Genomic DNA, 21,754 nt, shown 5'->3' with positions numbered 1-21,754 from the left:
AAATAAACTCTGCCATTATGTTTCTAGGATACCACCGAGCCAATAATAAGAAATAAAGACAGGTTTATTATTTAGTGACCACACTGCAACAAAGAGGTTCAGTATATGGGGGGACTGCCCAACTAGTTATGACAAAATGGAGGGGAAGTAACTTTTTTAACAGTCAAATACAAAAAATAAATAACAACACTGCCTGTTTTCATGGAATTAAAATGTCAGTCCAATGTCAGCCCAGTACCTACATCCATTTTAAACAATGCATTGAGAAAGAAACTATTCACAACTGGCAGGCAGACAGTCTGCACTCGCGACAGTGAAAGGCTCCCCATGCGAAATTGGCAGCGAAGAGAAGCAAGCGTGATTGCTACAAATAGCCTGCAATTACAGGCGAGCCTGGGATAAGGTGGAGGGCAGGGGACAGTGCAGACCTGTGAAGGAGCGCTTACAGCTGGCAGAGGAAGAGGACAGGAAGAACAGCCAGCTGCAGACCAGCAAGCCAAAACCCCCACGTCTTCACAGCCAATTACAGGGCTTAACGGCCTCCCCTTGCTCCTCGTAAACCTTAAGAAACATACCAGCAATTTCACACTGCTTTCACGCAGTCACAATGGCAAGTTTTGTCCTTTTAAAATTGAACAGGTAAAAAAAAGTAGTACCATTTCACCTAGTTTCTTCATTTCTACAATTTTTTGCACAAAGGATTTTATTGTTCAATTGTAACGCAACAAGAATGAGAACAGCCTTGAGGACAGGGAATTTAAGATAGCAGGATTTCAAAACACTTCCCCCATTGTCCACCCCCATTTGAAATGGCCAGTTGCAACTGAAGACCTATTCCACTGAAAAAATATCCTCAGTCATACTGAGATTTTGGGGCGGCAAAACAAATTCTAAAATTTATCAGCTGAGCACCCACAGATACAGCTAGTGCAGGCAGGAAGATATCAGCCATCGAGTGGACCAGAAGAGTGTGTGTGTTGAGGTAGAGTCCAGCCTGCTAAGTGAAAACCCCCCCTTTGTGCTACGCTGCAGGTCCAAAGGCCACAGCAGATACCGTCATGGCAGTCATTTGACAAGCCTGCCTAACATTACGCCGGTTTGGACCCATCTAGACCAGTACTACCCAAACTGGAGAATGGGATCCACTGCCATGTCAAGAGAGGGACTGAAGTGTGTTGCAAGATAAAAAAGTAACTTTTCTGGACATACCATAGCAGACTTTCAACAGTTAATTAACACGAGTCCAATTAAACACAGCACTGTTGAAACTTGCAGTTTATATGAGGTTATTTTCAAAAGTTAAAACGTAAAAGGTATGGTAATTCCATATTTGGACATATGTCAGGCTAAACTTTAAAGTGGCAAGTCACAGAAAAACATTCCTTCATTAAGTGGGTAATGGGATGAAAATATGTTGGGGCTAGACGATTTTGTTAATGCAATTTCTAGAATATACTCTCTGTCAATGTTAGTGCATTGACACACAGTTTTCACGGAGGGATTGTTTGGTACGGCACTGAGTAGCAGAGTCAGCACAAAGAAAACTTAACCACACTGCAAATAAATACTTTGCTCAGCATACCAAGCTAGGCTTTCCCTATTGGCCTTTGAAAAAATAGCATCCAGCCCTTCATTATTCTGCACGGCTAACAGCCACCACATTAGAGGTCTATACCTTGACGCAAGCTCTATACTATTCATAAAAATTCCAGCTGTATTCCCAGAAGCAGTTATTTTGAAATCTGCCTCGTTTGAAAAGGCATTTCTTCAACACTTTCTTCAAAGATTAAATTCACATGCATTCCATTTTGCTTTGGATTTTGGTGCAAGACTCTGCAGAATCAGCAAGTATTAGCAAGCAACCCTCTCAGATAGTAACACGACCCTTCTGCTATACAATTACAATGCGTTACCTTATCTTTTCCTGGATTCAAAACACATCCTCAGGTAATATGATAAAAATGACTGCAGCCATTATTCTCTTAAATCTGCTATTTACTCTAGTGTGAAAATGCACAAACAGCAATAAAAAATAGCTTAGCGGGTGGAGAACTTTGCAGACTTTGAAGATTTATGAGTCCTCCTGATTTACTGCAGTAGCTGAACAGGCTGAATATAGACAGCTTTAAATTCTCAAAGAGGATTCCACATAGGTCAATATGAACTCAATTTCAGTTTAGTAAGGGCCATAATATGAAACTAGATGTGCTGTTGTGGGCACAAAAAAAGACAGTGGCCTTCTATTGAAGACGGGTCATACGTGAGAGTAAGCCAACAGGGAATAAATCAACACCCACAGCAGGGATACCAGCTGGCCAGCTTTATAAACCTCTTCAGAGAGGATTATCTTGTTCAGAAATCGAAGGGTTAAAGTGTAAAGACCATGAAAAAGAACCACTAGATACTACAGTACATCTACTGGTAATGTTATCAATAGAACTGACAGATTTGCAGTCCAAAAGATTGGTTAAACAGAAAAAACATTATTTTTGTGGGTTAGTGAATGCCTTAAAGAGATAGCAAAATTACATATAGTTTCATTCAATAATTAAAAAAAACCAAATGACTTAGGCAAAATGAACACAAAATCAACCGGGTGTGGAATAGGAGAGCAACTGCAACCAATTGTACCAGCGGGAAGCACAATTTGTAACAGTTCTTAACCTTTAGGAGAAACAAATAAGAGCGAACTTCAAGCGCTGTGAGATAAGGTTATAAAATGAAATTTAAAAACTCATGCATCGTATGTAATTAAGAATATTGTCCTTACAGTAGGGATACTTATGAACAAAAGCAGTGCAGTACAATATTCAAGGAACTGGGCTTGTAGCTCAGCTGGGCTGGTGGTTTCGACTAGCTGGAGCATGTTCTCTCAATAGATCTCCCCAGTCCCCACCAATGTTTCCGGTCTTATTTTATGCGTGTGCCTGTAGCTGTAGAGTTATAGCATTTTTTATTACCATGACAACCCTAATATGCACACATTCTTTCTCTCACTCTCTCACTCAGGTACACACAATGAGCGTAATGGTATCAAATGTTAATACTCAGCGTGTATTTCTGTGCAGAGGGGAAAAGGACAACAGACCCGAACACAGACAAAACAGGGCACTTCAAAGCTTACAGTTCATAAATACTATATCGGTTCATCTGGAGGTCATTTGATTTGGAAGCTGTGAAAGGGGCATGAACTATGAATGAGGCTATAAAGAAGAAGAAATCGAGAATATTCCAAAATTCATGTGTGTGCATGCATGCTTGTTTCTGAACAGAGGGCAAAGGGACAAAAGACAAAACAGGGCACTTCCACACTTACATTTTTTAAATACTTTCGGTACAATTGGAGGCAGGAAAAGGCCAGATTGGAGGATGGGGGCTAATGCAATACTATATACAGGAAAGAGAGAATTTAGGTTATGAATGAATTCATGTGGTTTTATATAAATGTGTGTACGCATAGTTCAATACATGTAGGAATAATATTTCCTTGTTCTCCATCTCAATCTCCACCTCATACATTCGATAGGTTGTGTGTGTGCACATGTGTACACATTATGGTTGTCACATTAAGAAAAAAATGCACAGAAGCAATAATATATACATGCCCACACTAAAATAAGTCAGAACAAAAAAAGTTTGTGGGTAAATCCCTTGAGGGAACATAGGGCTAAGGGAAATTAAATAAAGTTTCTGAAATAAAAAATGAACAGCACTGGGAGTTGCCATTGCCAAAACACCATGTGGCGTTATTGGAAAAGGAGCAATTGCCAAGCTCAAGAATGGTATTCTCAATTCAAGATAAATGGCCTGAAATATAATTAATCTGTAATTAGTGGGATGCTGAATCAATCTCAATTCATCCCCAAAGGAAATAAATAATTATTATCCCTCTTGGGATTTAACCAGTCAAAGCCCTAGTTGGAGATAATTAAAAACAAATCAACAGTTTTTGTAGATAATGAGAAATTACATATATATAAATTTTGTATAAAGTTTGCTATATAAACAAATATAGAATGTACAGAACACATATGGACTACTTAAATTTGCAATCAAACGACATGTGGTTCAAGTGTACATTCTCAGCTTTTATTGAAGGGTATTTTTATATACTTTGGTTTTTGGACACTTTGGTCACCAAGTAGAAATGACAAAAAAAGTAAAAAACACTTTTTTTTTTTACATAGCCCCCCATTTGATGACATCATAATGTTCGGGAAATATCAATTTGATGAAAGAATGTAAATGAGATTAGATATGTTCAGCATAAAATGACAGCTTGAAGTCTGTGATGGACATCACCAGGTGCTGAGCATCTTCTCAAGCTCTGCTAAGCCTGCTAAAACATGAATATCTAAATTCACCTACAAAACATCACTGTCCAAAAACAACTTCAGCCTGGCTCCAACTAAGCACATTTCTGCACACCCACATCAAAACCATGACTTTCTCAGCACACAACTTAAATGTTTGCCTCTGTGACCTGTCATTCACTTTGGTCTCAATCTAAAACTCTTCTTTCAGGTGAGGGCACACCTTTATTCCCATGGAAGGGAAGTGTCCCTGTTAAACATACACACTTTTTTCGTTCCACTTTTTTGTGTGAGACATGTTAGATCCCAAACCCAGCACTTCTACTATGATGACATAATTAGATTAAATCAAATGAGTTTGCCTTTTAGAATTATTCAGATTTTTTAAAATGAACACACAAGTGCACAAAGAAAAGATCACTAAATATAAATAAAATGACTGAAAGCCTGAAACCAAAGTCCACAGCTGTGCATAAGGACACATGTGATATTGAGAATGCTAATACCATTTATTACTGTATAATGCATTCAAAATGAAAAAGCTATGTATATGCATGGCTTTATTATGGATCACACTCAGCTGTAACAGGTCTTCTTTTAAACCGGCCTTAGGCGAGCAAACAGTATGATGTCATTAAAGTCATGCAAAGAATAATGTCAGAAGTTTATATGAAATAAACGTTCCCACAGCAGGGATGTGGGATAATAATTGATAATAATAAGTGCACAAGTGATAATAATTCCGTAAATCGCACTCAGGCATTGGAAAATTGATGTGTTTGGCTATTATAAAAGAGAGAAAAGACAATTCTGTTCTACAGTGGCAAATAAAACGAAATGCTATGTTAATACAGTGTAAATTAATGCAAAGAGAATGTAAATGAAACGATAATTAAGTTTGGGGTGTCCCACTTCTTAACAGCTCAGAAATTACAGTGGCTCTGTTTGCAATCATGGTGCACATGAAATCCGAGTCTCTGAAATAATTCAGAATAATCCGATCCTGCAGTCTGCAGAGAAGCCCTGGCTCTTGCTCGATTCAGTTAGTGATTACTCTTTTGACAAGACGAGAGGCCAGATTAATGAGAAGCCTCTTTGATGAGGAGCGAAGAGCAGAAATAAAGAAACTGAAATTTAGGTAGAATCAGATGCTGTATTACATGAAGCGCACAATAAATGATTTATTTGATGAGGCAGAGTACAGGGGTAGTACCCAGATATATCACAGTAATAAATAACACAGTGTAAAACATAAATATCACATGTAAACCCATGTCTTTCCCATTGCAGACTTGCTTGGTTATCAATGCTGAAAAATAATGGTTTACCAGACCCATGTCAAACAGACGTAAAGCTTGATGCTAATATAAATTTAACAAGATGGAGAATATGAATTTTGTAACAACTCTGCAGAGAGCTCATCAGGATCATTCAGCATCGATCAGGATCAATGCTACAGTAATCCTCTGCATAATGTTTCTTTCCGTGAAAACCTTGTTGTAACTTGGCAGTGTGAAGTAGATTCAATGTTTTGTGGCTGAAACAGGCGTAGGTTAAATGTACTTATGTAAAAATGTTTTACTTTTTTACTTTTTATCAAGTTTTCTGCACAGAAGTTTCATTTTGCCACTTTCCAAATTGGCAGATTTAACTTGGTGAACCCACTGCATTGCACAGCAATCGGGAGCACAATCAGACTGCTGTCGAATGGCACTGTAGATTGGAACAACGGCCACTTACACAACAGGTATTTCCACAATGTTTAAATACCTGTTTAACTACAGTGAGAAGGTCCCGGATCTAGGGAGTTACCTTGCATATTTATTATGTTTATTAATTATGACTTATCATAGAAACAAGGTTTAATGTAGTTGAAGACTACATTGGAACATAAGTGCATCAAGGAAAATCTGTTTATTTTTATCACTGTGACAGGCAGTGAAATTCAAGTAGACTACAGCTCGGTACTAGTACTTGCATTGTCACACTAACAGATGACGCACAAAAATACATTTTGTTACGCACTTACAATGTGAGATGGTATCTCACACAGACACAAAGGACCACCTTCCTGTGGTTCTGAAACTGACAAATAAGGCCAAATAAGACTAAAACCCTGCCACAAAGGTGAAACACAGTTCATAAAAGCCTACCTCGGCATGCTTTTGGCTGAAATGTAAATAAATAAATAAATAGATTTAGGACTGTGTGAGGCAGATATTTCTGCTGTTCCTTAAAGCTCTTTTCTCTGTGAAATGACTTTCCAGCCCTGGCAACCAGGACCTCTCAGGATGAAAAGCTTTAAGCGGCTGTCCCCTCCACAGACACACGCCGCCGCGAGGGAACACAGTCGTCTGCCGTCTGACACTCTTACGCATGGTGCGAGGTGATTACAGCTGAATACGACATTTGTATTTGCATTAATGGAGGTCAAAAAGGCACGCGTGTGATGAAGGAAGGAATATTAGATATTTTAGGGAGGGGCTCCTTTTGACCCTGCTTCTGGGGGTCATCAATATGACAGACTGGCAGGCAGGGCTCCAGACTGACATTTTCAACTGGTGGTGCAATCACAAAACTCAGCTGCGCAACATTTTGACGTTTGACAATATATTTCACACACACACACACACACACACACACACACACACACACACACACACACACACACACACACACACACACACACACACACACACACACACACACACACACACACACACACACACACACACACAGAGCCCTTTTTTGATAGACCTGTAGGTAAATGCAAAATATTTCATCAGCCAATCATGTGGCAGCGACTAAGGTCAAGAGGTTCAGTTGTTTTACCGAGCAAATGTCAGAATGGGGAGGACATTTGATCCAAGTCACTTTGACCATGGAATGAGTGCTGGTGCCAGGCAGGGTGATTTCAATATAGCAGAAAAAGTTATCCCCCCCACCCAAGACACGATAACTATAACATAATAAGTCTCCAATAATCACGGCTGCATCTGTACATACTCCAGTCAGTCAAGCGTATTCCTTTTAACAGCATAACAGTGCTTTTTCCTTTTTAAATGTCATTAAAATGTCCTTGCAAACTGGTAATATATGACTGTGACATCTGCAGAAAATAGAAAGGTTACTATAATTTTACTCTAAATTGCATGCTTTGTGATTTATTTAGCTGAATACAATCATTTAAACTAATAAACTGAAAAAAACATTTTAAGTAGGGTATTTTTATGCATCAATATAAACTGCACAGATAGACACAAGTAGAGACATTTGCGGGGGGAACGAATGATGAGAGCAATTTTAAAAGTTTGTTAAATAATAATAATACTCGCACAGCCCAAAAAAAATGTTGCAAAATTTGATCATTTAGTCACAGCCAGGAGGCCTCTCAGGGAAAGTTCATGACATCTGTATTGTTCCATGAAAGACATGGGAATAGAATGAGATGGACCAATGCGGGCTATCCAGAGATTGCTGTGTTTGTGGGTATGTTGTGCTAACACATAAACAGTTCAAATTACATATTTATGCACTCAGGCATATTGGGATATAAAGATTGAACACACTGAATTAAGGTGATATAACTACATCCAGAGCCAAGATGGTGATCAATGAGGGGATGCTGCCAAGTTGTGTACCTTTTCCTAATTCAGCTCCAAAACCACAAAGCCAACAAAATCACCAAGATAATAACTCAGGAAAGCAAAGCTTGCCATTAAATTAAATGCCAAGTGACCTTTTAAAATTCCAATTCTAAGGTTACAAATGGGCCTTATAAAAACTGGAACAATTTTAAAGGTCTCTATTTGAGTTCAAAGAACTCAACATTACATTTTTTACTGCAGACAAACAGTCCCAAACAAGGTACTGAACTAGCACTGAAAAAGCTGATAATTTACATAAATTGTTTAAACAAACAGGAGAAGGTGCGATTTCAGCGAGGAGGGACAGGGCATTTAGCCTATCCATCTCAGAAAACCACAGCTCTAAAATGGCTGACTTGTTTACAGTGTAGTGGGAATTTAAGCTCACCTGTGGTGTCCTGTGTATCTGGCGCCTTTGATGTGGCCGACTCCCCGACATCCTGGAGTCGGGCACGTTCCTGGGGCTGCAGTGTTCTTGAGGTCTGAGTATCCTAAAAACAATGATGACCAGTCAAAAACACATTCCCCCTGTTCTGCCATCCTTTTATCTATCATTTTAGTTTATGGTGTATATAGAGTATGTATTTCTGCACTCTTCAACTCTCCCACTAATAATTCTAACTGAATGCATTCAATATGACTCCATTGTATACCTTCTTGTGAATAATATGAATATAACAAAAACAAAATTTTCCCAAATCAGATAGCAGCACAGATACCCATTTCACAAATAATTATATTTTCTCTCCTTCATGAATGCATTTAAAATGTTGAACTGATTGAAACATCATTATTCACTGCATCATCTTATCCCAACATAATTATTAAATAACCAAGAACTTGTGGAGGGGAAATGCCACATTAATATTGAACTGGATATGAAATGTATGTACTGCCTCAACCTGTACATCTTAGTGAATAGTATTTACTCCATTCATGTTCTTACACTCCAATTCCTCATCCTATTCAGCCAAGAGCATATTATCAATAACCTGACCGTGGGACATGACCTTAATTCAGCCACAACTGCGTATAATGATTAGTCAGGATAAAATTCATGTAGGATGTCAAGGAATCACTTAATTAAATAATTAATCAGCAGATGCAATGAAGACTATAAACATCTGTCATAATGTATGGTTTGGTGAAATACAGTGGTGTTGATGAATTATACTTAAGGCTGGGTATCTGTCATGGAAAATATTGACTGTCACGGAGTCATGGAGCAGTCAACGTGGCGGAAAACCATGGAGAAAATGATTTAATAAAGAATCAATTTTAGGGTGTTTGCCCAAAGTATTAAACCGGGGTGCCAACAATTAGTTAAACCAGTTTTTAGGGAAATACATTTTTTATTTGGTTGATTCAAATGAAACAATAATAAAGCACACAGAGAGTAATCATTTCCGTGTTTAAAAATAATAATAATAATTTTTTAAAAAAAAATATATATATATATATTACCTATGTGGGATCTGTAGTCCCATGCTTGAATAAAACAGAATCCAAATAATTCCTCGTTTATGTGTTTGGAATTCACTACACCGGAGTCTATTGCTGACAAAACCAATTTCTGGGAAATACTAGCTTGTGTATTCTAAAGCCAAAAAAACTAAATGTATCAGCACCCAAAGGACACTCAAACATGCATTTACAAATATTTTCAGTTCCTCAGATTACATTGATTAATATACTGTATTAAACGAAAAGGGGAAGAGATGCGTCTCCAAAATCTCCATCTTGGATGAAATCTACAGTCACAATTCAACTGGTGAAGATACTGCAAGTGGCTTTCTTTCTATTTCCATCCTGTATTCATTCCCTAAAATTGAGTTGTAAAGTCTGGGCTGAGTTCACAAGCAGCCAAATCCACCAAAACACCTGTACCCTTTATCTACTATAAAAATATCTCAACTATGACAACCATTCATGCAAAAAAAACTCAGAACTGGATGGTAACATCTATATCTTCTGTGAAGGAGTGGACAGAGCCTTAGCTTATCTTGTCCAACACATCAATAACCCAAGCTTTCGCCTACCTATTATGCCAGGATTTTCATTCTTGTCCAATAAATAATAGCACAACGTGTGGTTTACAGAGTGGAAAAATAAATCCTCAACAACAGCCAAAAAATGTTACTATGACTGATGCGTATTGCTCTCATGCCTTTTTAAGTCTGGAATGCAAAACCTTTTCCCTCCACAGTTTCTCTGGATTTCTGCCAGAGAAACACCTTAACACCCCTGCGTGACAATTTCTGAAATGCGTCAAACAGGATGGTTTTTTGTTCCATCTACCCTACCTCTGGTGCCACAACAGACAGGTACTCTCCTGTAATTACACTCATTTATCAATGTCCCAAAGCACCCAAAAATAGCTGGCTATACAATTTCTTGCAAACTTCTTGCATTTCACCCTCTGCTACAGAAACCCATTCAAGCTTCTATGATTTATTTCTATACAGGCAAATCTGACTTCTGCAACACAGAGAAGTTTGATGTTAATGCGCAAGTATAATACAAGTATATTGACAGCTGAGTTGCAGAGAGTTCCAGTGGGTTACAGGGCCACAGCTCCAGACTAGGGGGTGGCCAATCCACCCGGAAGACCGCTGAGAGACAAATTGAGGTCTATACCACAATCTCTTATGCAGTACTGCTTCAATTCTCTAATGGTTATCAATGTAATATGCTTTGAAACATTTACATAATGCAAATTAAGCAAAAAAAGAACCTTTTTCTGACCTCAATTTAAAAGTCTCTACTACACCGTCTGTCATTGCATAAGGCACAGTATAAAATGTACATTCAGATTAGTTTCTTTAGTAGCTATGGCTTACTTCATGTAAGAATGCAGTCTGAAAAACTTTAGCGACATTTTAGTAATTAAATCAACTAAACATGAGAAGCTCACTCAGTTTTCCTAATCAAAATATAAGAAGCTCCCTATTCAGTATATTCAACTAAAACATTACAAAAACAAAAACCAGAAATATTTTAGTGGCTCAGAGCATTGACATTTCTCATATGCGTGTTGTTAGGTGCAATACTCCCCAAAGCTTATCGATGGGCATGCCCTGTAATGATCTTTATGCCCCTGTTGTGACAAATAAAGACCGACCAGTTGTCCAGATTGATTTGAAATTGCTACTGAAATGTAAAAATTTCCTATTTTACCCCTCTAAAATGCTATGCTGAATACAATGCTAAGTGCATTCAAGCTAATTTGTCACACAATTTAGGTTTGTTCACAGATTTGTCCAAGGGAACCACTGTATTGCCCAGTTACTGTCTGTGTATATGCAGAGAGATTCTGTACATTTCTGAGAGCATTGCTTCCCAATTATCAGAAAAGTACTTACGGAATCACATAACAATGCACAGTACACAGTAAATAAACTCACTACTCACTATTTGATGAGCTGTATCAACAGCTTTTGACAAGTACTGTGGGTGACAGCAAAAGTTCGTTTTTTGGGTTTAAAGCTAGAAGCTGAGAAAATCCTTTATATTTTGTGATATAAATGTTTATGAAGGTGGTGAAGGTCATAAATTTGGATTAAATGAATTACACAAAACGGCTAAGTTTTGGAAGGTATAATCACTTTGGCAATCTTAAGAAAAACAGGCCTTCTTTCTTTGCAAAGTAAGAGTGGCCTGTAGAATTTCTTTTCACTTGAAGGCACTGACATTCATTTTATTGACTTAACATGCATTCCATTCTACACTTTCTACACAATATCAGGCTTTCTTCTTGGTGGATGAACAAAAGCCAATTATGCAGAAAAGCGGGTGGCTGCTCTTTCATTCCGCACATGACCCACTCTCCTGTGTACGTAAGACGTAATGATATTCTCCTTTCAGCTACTGCATGCGGGAATGGCAGAGTAGATCACTATCAAATGCTGAGATACACTGCTCCACATGCGTCAGGGAGATTTATCGCCAACGGAGAGGTGAGTGCAAAATCAATACCGGGGATCAAAATGAAGGAGAGGGCTTGAAGCCAGAGAATGTAGCAGAATTTTTATTATGTCCAAATTGCAGGTGTATAGATCAGAAAACCCTCAGGGTTCGAGTAGACTCACTTGGGGGTGGTTCCAGAGGATGGCCCGTTCGGTTGCACCAGCCGGAAGGGTGTAGGTCTGGGAGGTCCGAGTCCACCCAGAAATCAAACTTCTCATGCCAGCCGTCAAAGTGGATCTATTCGGGGTGCGCAAGTCAAACGATCCCACATTACTTATTCAGTTAGCATACACCCATATCTCACATGACTTTGCATCACTTTGTTTGTTTACATGACCAAACAAATCCCTCAAACTCAAGGCACATTGACAATTTTTATTCAATTTCATTTACTTCTGGCACAGCTCTCGATAAAGCTTCAGTCAGGAACTCTGATGAAAAATTAATGCTAGAGGGCCAAGGCCAAATAGTAATCAAAAGGGAAATAAAAAATGGATATTCAGGGACAGGCAGACTTGTCCTTAAACACATGAATTTTGCATTTCCCATTTGAAATGCACAGATTTATTGCAGTAGCATATTAATCTTACCCAGGTGGGCAATCTATTGGTTTGTTTTACATGCAATACATTTTTGTGCACCCGTGCATTCAAGCTTGCCAGGAATTTGGCATCTTTTGTGAGTTATCAAAACCAAAGCAGCACACATTTTCAATATTTATCAGGTTATATTCTGAGGGTTAAGCCAACAACCAGGCAAAAACAGGAGGGAAAATCATGACCATTTTACATGCATGTTAACCTCAGCCCTATACTACATGGCTGAAGTCAATGAAATGTCTGTCAGCTTTACCTGTTTCATGCATGCAATGACAGCGTATAAAAATGTTTTCTTTTCCATGCTTTTTCATTTTAAGCTTATGTTAAATCACTGTTTCTATGGTTTACCCTAGTAATTCCAACAGAGAATATTATACTTTTTTTATTCACTGGATGCCAAAAGCATTGTCACAGGGACATTAACATGTATTATTTTTTAGGCAATTAAACTTTAACTTTTTCAGCAATATGCTGGAGTTTAATGACCGAAAGCTTTCTGAAGTATTTCTGTTATTAAAAATCCCATTTCCATCCTGGAGACACCTTGTCACTGTTATTCTTTCTTTGTTAATGCTCTCCAGAAATTTTTGACTGGCCAACTCATACATTTTAAGACCTCATTTTAAGCATCTGGATGCTTCTGTATCTACTCATGAGGCTTTTCAATTTGGCATTTAAATACAAATGACCAAAGGATGTTAAGAATAAAAAGTAAATTCAAAACAAAACATCTGAACAAAAAGCATTTATTCAAGCTTTTGATCAAAAACCTGTCAGGGCTATAACCGAAAGCTTAGCTCTCGAGAAAATGTTTGCCTCTGGCACTTCTGAGTGGTTTTCCTGAACTTGGTCAAAATACAAAAAACAATAAACAAATGAAAAGGAAGGATTTTCATTTTTTACCCTCGATGTTATTCAGCCTACAATCAACTCTCCATTGACTAATACTCCATGGTTTTTATATTAAGTAAAGAAACAAGGTAATATCATATAAATATAAATCAACGTCTTCATTTAACAACAGCCAATTCTAAAACCCAGTGAAGTGCACATCAAACAATTTTGAATGAACTACATCTAGGGTAGGATAAAATCTGTCTGCACACCATCCAGGTATTCTCCTTGCTGACATTACCAAACTGGGTCAGGAAGTGATCAAAACCATCCAAATGTTATGCCAGTTAAAGGCTTGCTATGATAAGTTATCAGTACTGCTGCCACAGGGTGAGCGACTACAGCCAGCTGTTGTCTAGAGTATCAGTCTGCAATTTAAAGCTAAATTACACATTTCAGCTCCCAAACAATGCCATTATTAGGTCACGGAAATAGATTTCACGCTTCCGCTAAACTGAAAATCAATGCCAAATAAAGCGTGAACGATAAAAATGAGAATTGCAAATTGACGTTAACACTTTCACACCTTGCTTCGCTTGCCATATGTCATGACGCTCATGGAATACGAACAACGGTGCCGTTTGTGTACAAGAACCGACAATTTGTGCATCCCAGCGGTGGTCATGGGTGTCGGACACTCAAATTGATTAAATCAGCACCATCCTTCTTATCTGCTTTTATAAACAGACTGCAAAACAAACACGATCAAGTCCCTACAGAGCATTACAAACAGGTAAGGGTTCGATAAATCGACTGTTTCTGAATGCGATGCTAAAGAACCTGAATAGCACTGTTTACATCCATGGAGAAATCCATCAATAAAGGAATAACGTCAACAATACAGACTTATTGGTACTGTCAGGAACTGTGGTGACCGACATACCAGCAAGCAAACAAGCTGGTCACATGCCCCCTCCTTTTAATGAATGACCTTTATGAGTTATGTTCTTCCTAAGCTGTTGACTGGCTACCTGATTGTTTACATAAAGTCCTACCATGAACACACAAATGTAAAGAGGCATGCGGAAAGATCAATGGACTTATTGATTTGCATTATTTGCATAATAATGATTAAAAGATGCACGGACTCAGCTGAAAGGCATTCAGTCGTGCCTATAGATGGCATTAATCATCACTTGCACAGAACCACATAGCCAATCATTCAGAATATATATTATATATGGCAAAGAATAATTACGCAATAAATATAAGTGTTTCAAAAAACCTGCTCGCTATAATATAACATTAATTTCTGGACAATCAGCTGTGCAATGGTAATAAAGCAGGTTTATCAATTTTGAATAGCACCATGTGGCATCAATAACACTGTACATTGATTTACTTTAATCATGAAACATGTTGCATAAAAGTTGTAAAATGGTCTCGCGCTGTGTGTCAGAAAAACAGCCTCTACTTGCAATGTAAATGGTCATCTTTTTTTTTTCCATGTTTAGTATGTTCCATGCTTGGGGCAGTAGATCCCTACAGTAATGTGGAAATACCTTTTCACTCCTCAATCTGTGTCTGTTGCTCAAACAGGGTGCTAATAGCCATATAATAACCACACATATTCTGCTTGATTATAAATTGCCATTTTAATACAAATATTTATTCCTATATTCTGACTATATTGCTCTATGGTGAAACACATGGTGAATGCATTAATTATTGTCAATTATAAATATGTTGTTACAACACAATAAAACCAGTTCATATTCCCACATGATTGTAGACTGCTGTGAACTTCTGAACTCCTTATTTTTTAATTACAGTTAAGTTTACTAAAGTTAAGAATTCAGGAAGAGTATGCTGGGAAATCAAGAGACCAATGAAGATAATATGTCATGATACAGTATGACCTAGATATAGGGTCAAAGATACCTACCTACCAATTAGATTAAAGTTCATTTAATTGGTTTTATTTGACAAAACATACTGTATTACTGTGTCCTTGGGATGGGTCACCGAGTAACAGACACGACCAAATGAGTAATGTTTCTTTTTTCCTTTACCAGCTTAGAGTCAATCCATTGTCTTTGGGGAAGGAGCAACATATTGTAGCTGTACCTACTGCAGGATTATTCAAACTGCCTGGAGAGTAGAGAAAGTTTTTTGATCTGAATTTTGCTTTGACAAGCGCTGAGCGCAGTTAAACTCCCTCACCTTGACGCGGTAGTCCTCCGTGTCGACAATGGTGGCCGCCCGTATCAGCATGGGGTTCCGTCTGTCCACCGCCTCCAGCTTCATGTTCAGCTGGAACCTGTGTGGTGGCCTCTGAAAGACGCATCATTGCATGTATTCATTTACCTTTATTTAACCAGGTATCAATCGATCCATTTTTATTTGTATAGCGCTTTGTCACAAAGGGACTTAGTCATAAAGGAGCTTTACAAAGAACCGGCCCCCAAGAGTAGGCCTCGGGCAACAGCGGCAAGGAAAAACTCCCTGGCTGATAACAGGAAGAAACCTTGAGCAGAACCTGACTCAGAGGGGAAACCCATCTGCCGCTGGTTGGCACCGGTCTGTTGTATAAAATGGTATTACAAGATACATTTGTAATTAAAAAAGAGAGACCTGGCCAAGGTCAGTCAGGATCACAAGGTCAGTCACCTTGTCCTTTTCACTGAAATATGTTTTAAATAGCTAAAATTATGAGCGTTTTTCAAGATGAAGGATGTCCTTCAACAATGGCATTGCGTATTAAATCCTAGGATGCAGCTCTATTACTTGTATTTAAAAGTGATTCAGATTTAACTTCAGGCCTGGTCCTCTTTGATCAGACACACATAATGGTAATTTAACTTTTACAGTGACACCACCAAGCACTTTAAATGATTAAGCAAATTGCAGCAAACCACAGAGGTAAAGGTAGCAAGTCACGCACAGGAATTATAGCTTTTAAGATGTCCGCTGTGATTTACACAAAGCTTACCATACAAAAGGCCTGGCTCGGAACCACAGAAGAGCCAGTGTCTTCCAAGTATTCCTCCCACAGAAAATTTTCTGGATTGGGGTGTCCTGCAAAATGTAAAAATGTGATGATTCTCGACTGTATTCCGAATAAGGAATTCCAGAAACTTCCATGTAGTAATCAGCACAGGAATGCTTTAAAAATCATCTTGCATGCCATGTAGTGTTTGCAGCACATGTGAGGAAACAAAGCCAAGGTAAAGCTTCATTTAGAAGTTAATAATTTACATTACATTATATTACGGGCATTTGGCAGAAGCTTTAATCCAGAGCGACATGCAACAAAGTGCATAACCATGTACAACAAAGTGCATACCCATAACCAGGGATAAGTGCGCCGAAAAACCCTAGAGGGAAGTACAGTTCCAAGTGCTAGACGTGACCACATAGATAAAACCTTGAATCCTGTAGATTAACCTGATGAATACAAACCAACAAAGAAGCAGCAATAAAACAGTTTTGGTAAACAATAATCGTCTTCTCTCAGTTTCAATAATTGAGGTTTTGCGCTGGTTTTGCTCAGACCACAGTGGGCTTATGTGTTAACTCTACCCCCCACTGTTTCACTAGTGATTGCTCAACCATGAGTTTTATGTATTTTCCCTTTCACTTGAAAAAGAAAATTTCACAGAAAATCAGAGGGGCATGTTTACTTTGTGCTTTTAGCCCTCGTTATGTTTTCCTAAATAACTACAGCAGCAAAGATAAATTACAACACGCAAGTACAGCCCATGCTATCGAGTCCAATAAATTGGATGAAGGGGCTCAAGGAAAGTAAATCCCAGTGAAAATATCAATATACAGTAACAAGCAAGTACAAATAATGTCTTACATAGAAACTGGAATGTAAGTGTAAATTGCAGCACCACGCTGTTGACTTTGACTATGAACTATACATTATGAATGCAGGCGTCTACAGCAAGAACAAGACACAAATTTCATGGGCTGTTGTGAGCAGAGCTTTCAGATTAGTGGAGTGAAAACAAATTGGATTTCGCCCAACAAGGTTTACACGCAAAACCGAAGAATGCCGTGAATGCATTATTCATGTTGCTTCTTGGCTGGAGGTGCATTGTTTTACCCCTGCACATAATAAATAAACCTAATGAAATTGAGAATTGTGAACTACAGTATAATGGAATACAGACTAACCTCTAATATACAGGGGATATACAAGCATTCTAGGCCAACCGCAATACAATTCCAGTCAAAAGCTGCACCCAAAGTGCTTGTGTTGCCCCGGGCTTCAGGTAGGTGAAAGCACCATTATGAAAACTATCATGAAGATTGCACAAGCACAAGCTGTGAGCCAAGTTTGTTAAACTATTTCTGGTAATTGTACTGAAGACACCCTGAAACGGTCGTTCTGAAAGTGGTGGCCATGATAGACAAACCTACTGAGCAGCCAATGCTGCTACCAAGCATTTGGCTGGTTTCTCCGGCAGACAGTATGGCTACTGTGGTTCAGAGCTATAATAGCTACAGTAGTATGGACTACACTGTAGATCCAGCTACAGTAATTGCTTTTATTGGTGGAGGTTCTGCTTCCGCCTTCTGAGATGGGCGATAAAACCATACACGCAACCTCTTCCACTCTGTTCTATTGCCCTATACTACGCTCATTGTCCATGTGGTCATGGAAAAAAAGTTGAGAGACTATGAGGTGCTCTTGGCGTACTCTCATCTGGAAAAATTGATGGACTTACCAAGGCAATAGCACACATGTCTGTCACCACAAAGGAGACAAACTTCAGAAACTGTATGCCTTCGCCTTAAATCTCACTCCATATGATTGACATTCACAAAAGATAATCCCTACAATAATTGGGCTTTATCAGTAGCACACACATTTTGCATACAAGAAAGATGAAACACCAATGAAAAATGTAGGATGAGTGTGCTGGGAATTCAAGGGACCAACGTAGATTATAAGTAATAAGACAGTATGACCTAGATATAAGGTTAATGCAGCAGTATCCACCCTCACACAAAGCCATCTCTAAATGCAAATGCAATTTTATGTATGAAGTACAAAAAGGGGAAAAAAGGAACACTGGAAATAGTCCATGAATAAGATTTTATTTTAATCATAAGAAAATTTAATAAATTTCACCTATGCATTTTTTTCTTTTCTGTATGTCATTTATATAAGCTCACATTCTCACATCTGTAAAAACTGGAAAAATGGCAAGACTGCTGCCTATTTTAATGTACAATATAAAAATAATTGCACCTGATATGGCATAGTAGAACCTTTATATAATTATGTGTCACTACATTGGCAAGACCTGAGGCTTATTCTAAAATGGGAATAGGTTCATGCAGCTAATTATAACCAGGAAATAGGAGTTTTACTTTTTTCTTTTCTTGTCCTTTTCCCTTGAGTATTCATTACTAGAAATGACAAAGCTAACATTTCCATGTTTTCCGCATTAGCTTTTGACCAAAACGGCTATAAAGGCTGCTGTCCGTCTGCGGCTTATTTCCTCACCAAAGCCAAAGTGCCAAGTCACGTTCCAGCTCCTTGTCCATGGTCCCTTAATCTTAGCACTGGTGATGTGTGCTATCTGGGTTATGGCAGGGGATCGATTACACACAACGCACTGCCGGGTTTTAGGAGCTGGTTATAATGGTGCTCTGACTGGCCATGATTGCAGAGCCTGATACAGTCCCCCGCTTTCCTTGTGGCAAGTTATCAGATGCATAATGATTCTGCTCCAGAACTAATTTGAACAGCCCACACGATTTTAAGGGGGAAAAAAAAACTGATGATGCAAGCACTTTGGGAGAAAACTCTTGAGGAGCACACAATCGAGTTCTGCCGCTCAGCTCGGTAGATTGATGAGTGTGCCAAAGGGGCGGGTCTGAAATACACTGACCTGGATTCCTGGGGAATGGAGTACGACGTGCGTTCGGAACCGCTAATGCGATTAACTTGCCGCCGTCAAACCCCTCGGGTGTAGCTGCCGTCAGCAGTGGCGCTGCTCGGCAATACCCAGGGCGAATCGCAGCACATTTGGACGCTATAGACCCAATCATGTGCCGTGGACGGCCAAGAGTGAGCAGGTTTTCATTCCAACCTATCAGCACACCAGCTGCTTTCGCCAATTAGTCCCCTCCTCTCTGGTTGAAGTGCGAATGACTGAAATCAGCTGGTCTAGTGATTGGTCAGAATGAAACCATGGCACATGACTGGGCACCCCTGCTATAGAATTAACCAAGGCGGATGGGAAGCTTTATAATGTCTGGTGTGGACACCGCAGAACGAAAGAGGATTGGAAAGCTGTTTGTCTGAAGCTGTGCCAACCAGAAGACTGCACTTTTATTTCTTCATTTATCGCCTTGTTTTTCTACCAGCTTGTTTTTCTTCCCGCACCAAAGATTACAGTAGAAATGATGGAGGAACAAAATGCTTTGGCTCACTCGGCAGCCTCCTCCGTTGTGTTGGGAAATGTGCGTAGATTCCCTGACAGCACAAATCAATAGGAGGATATGGAGTGTGTGGAGGCTGAATGACAATCCTGACACCTGATCAAAACCTCAGTAAAAGCAGGACCAGAGATCACAGCGAGGCCTCGGGTCAAAGCCAAAGATAAATCTCAAATACATGACACGGATTGCTCTCTTGATTTACAGATTACTCTACTTCTGCCCTCACAAAGTATGACGGACGCTGAACAGTGTTTGCGATAGAGCGCTTATTCGGCATCTTTAACCGTGATGTCCTGTAATTCCGACACGGTTCACCAGATATGGATGTAAAAACCCTGAAATTGAAGCGGGAAGTCCTGCACTTTAACCACATAGCCCAGTGATTGTTTTATTTAAACTGTTTTTGCTCTGTTCTCCAGCAAGCAAACAACAGAATATGTGTCACTTCAAATACTTATGGACTGCACTGTATGAAATAACAATAAATTATTCTTTAAAATGAGAAAAAAAAGATATAATTTCAGTGAAAATTACATTAATGAAAAATCATGTTTTTTTAACTTAGTGGCCTTACTGCCCTGGCATGTGGCCTTTATGCCCTCAAAAAGTTGCCCCAAAGGCCAAGTGGCCTTACCCCTAAAATTATGAAATTCTAGGTCTGCTCACAGGGTATATTTTTCTAAATTAATATAATTGTTTGTCAGATACATAGGTGCATTTATGCTTTTCTCACACCTAAAGTGTTTTACAGTGATGAGGGTGAAACTTGCCTCAACCACCACCAATGTGTCACACAGAACTGAGTGATACACAGCTGCCATTTTGTACCAGAACGCTTACCACACATAAGCTAAACAATACTTTGGCCAAATAAATCAGGGGATGATTTGGTGCCAGGCAGAAAGAGCCAGGCTGGGAACCGGGAAACCCCCAACTCTTTCCGATGAGTGTCATGGGATCTATAATGACCACAGTGAGTCATGACCTTGGTTTAACATCTCATCTGAAAGTTGGTATATCCTACAGCACATCGTCACCATCACTGCACTGGGGCATTAGGGCTTATTTTGCCAGAGGGAAGATGACCCCCTACTGGCTGAACAAAAGCATTTCCAGCAACAACTTGAGTTTTCTCAAGAGGTCTCCCATCCAAGTACTTACGAAGCCCACACAAGCATAGCTTCAGGAAGGAGCAGGGTGCGTTCTGGTATGCTGTTGTTGTAATTGTGTTGTTGGCAGGTGAAGTAAATTAAACGCATCATTAAAAAGCTTAGCTTTATCTGTGACATACAGAAAATAGTATGAAAACAGAAGCTAGGAACAAGTCAGGGTCAGGGAAGGGAGGTCACAAACGATGACCAGACACATTAACATCTTCCTCTTCACCTGCCAAAAATATAGCACTCTCATAGATGAATTCCACAAATATCTTGGCTCATGCATTGCAAGTCCCAATATCTCCAAAGGTGAAAAACAAGTTAAACCGGCTATATTAAGTGGGAGAACGGAGAATGATTGATTGAGACAACAAATTCAATCAAACTGTTCAGAATGGATGCATAATTGTATGTCTACTGGAGTACATTGTAAAATTGTCAATAAGTAGATTTTTGCTGACCACACACATACAGTACAGTAGCAGGGATTCTTTGTGTACAGAGACACAAATTTAATTTCCCTCAGTTTTGTTACTGTGCTCTCAGTTAGTGCAACAATACAGTACATATAAGAGGGAAACTCCACCACACAAAGAATATTTAATGAACTACGTCTCTGACTTGGTTCCAGATTGAAAGTTGTTTGCTTTTTTGTGATTTCCGCTTAAGGCTGACGACCATTGACAAACACAACAATGTAGTCTTCTCTGTTTCAACCTACTTCTGCGAGTCTAATGAGGGGATCAGGGGGGACCTACTGCTGTGAGGTTAAGCTT

The 21,754-nt window shown here is 39.0% G+C and overlaps 1 protein-coding gene across 5 annotated transcripts in view; it reads right to left on the bottom strand.

The window, feature by feature from the left end:
- Positions 1-21,754, bottom strand: part of LOC133126444 (lethal(3)malignant brain tumor-like protein 4) — an 87,756-nt gene that overhangs the window by 41,192 nt on the left and 24,810 nt on the right. For all 5 annotated transcript variants that reach the window (XM_061238693.1, XM_061238695.1, XM_061238696.1 and 2 more), the window contains 4 exons: positions 16,352-16,437; positions 15,583-15,693; positions 12,049-12,163; positions 8,349-8,451 (listed from right to left, as the gene is read on the bottom strand). In XM_061238693.1, coding sequence (XP_061094677.1) covers positions 8,349-8,451; positions 12,049-12,163; positions 15,583-15,693; positions 16,352-16,437 — 415 coding nt within the window. The remainder of the gene's footprint in view (positions 1-8,348; positions 8,452-12,048; positions 12,164-15,582; positions 15,694-16,351; positions 16,438-21,754) is intronic.

The sequence above is a fragment of the Conger conger genome, chromosome 4 (assembly GCF_963514075.1).
Source record: "Conger conger chromosome 4, fConCon1.1, whole genome shotgun sequence".
In the NCBI taxonomy this organism is placed as follows: domain Eukaryota; kingdom Metazoa; phylum Chordata; class Actinopteri; order Anguilliformes; family Congridae; genus Conger; species Conger conger.
This window is presented reverse-complemented; position numbering and strand designations above follow the sequence as displayed.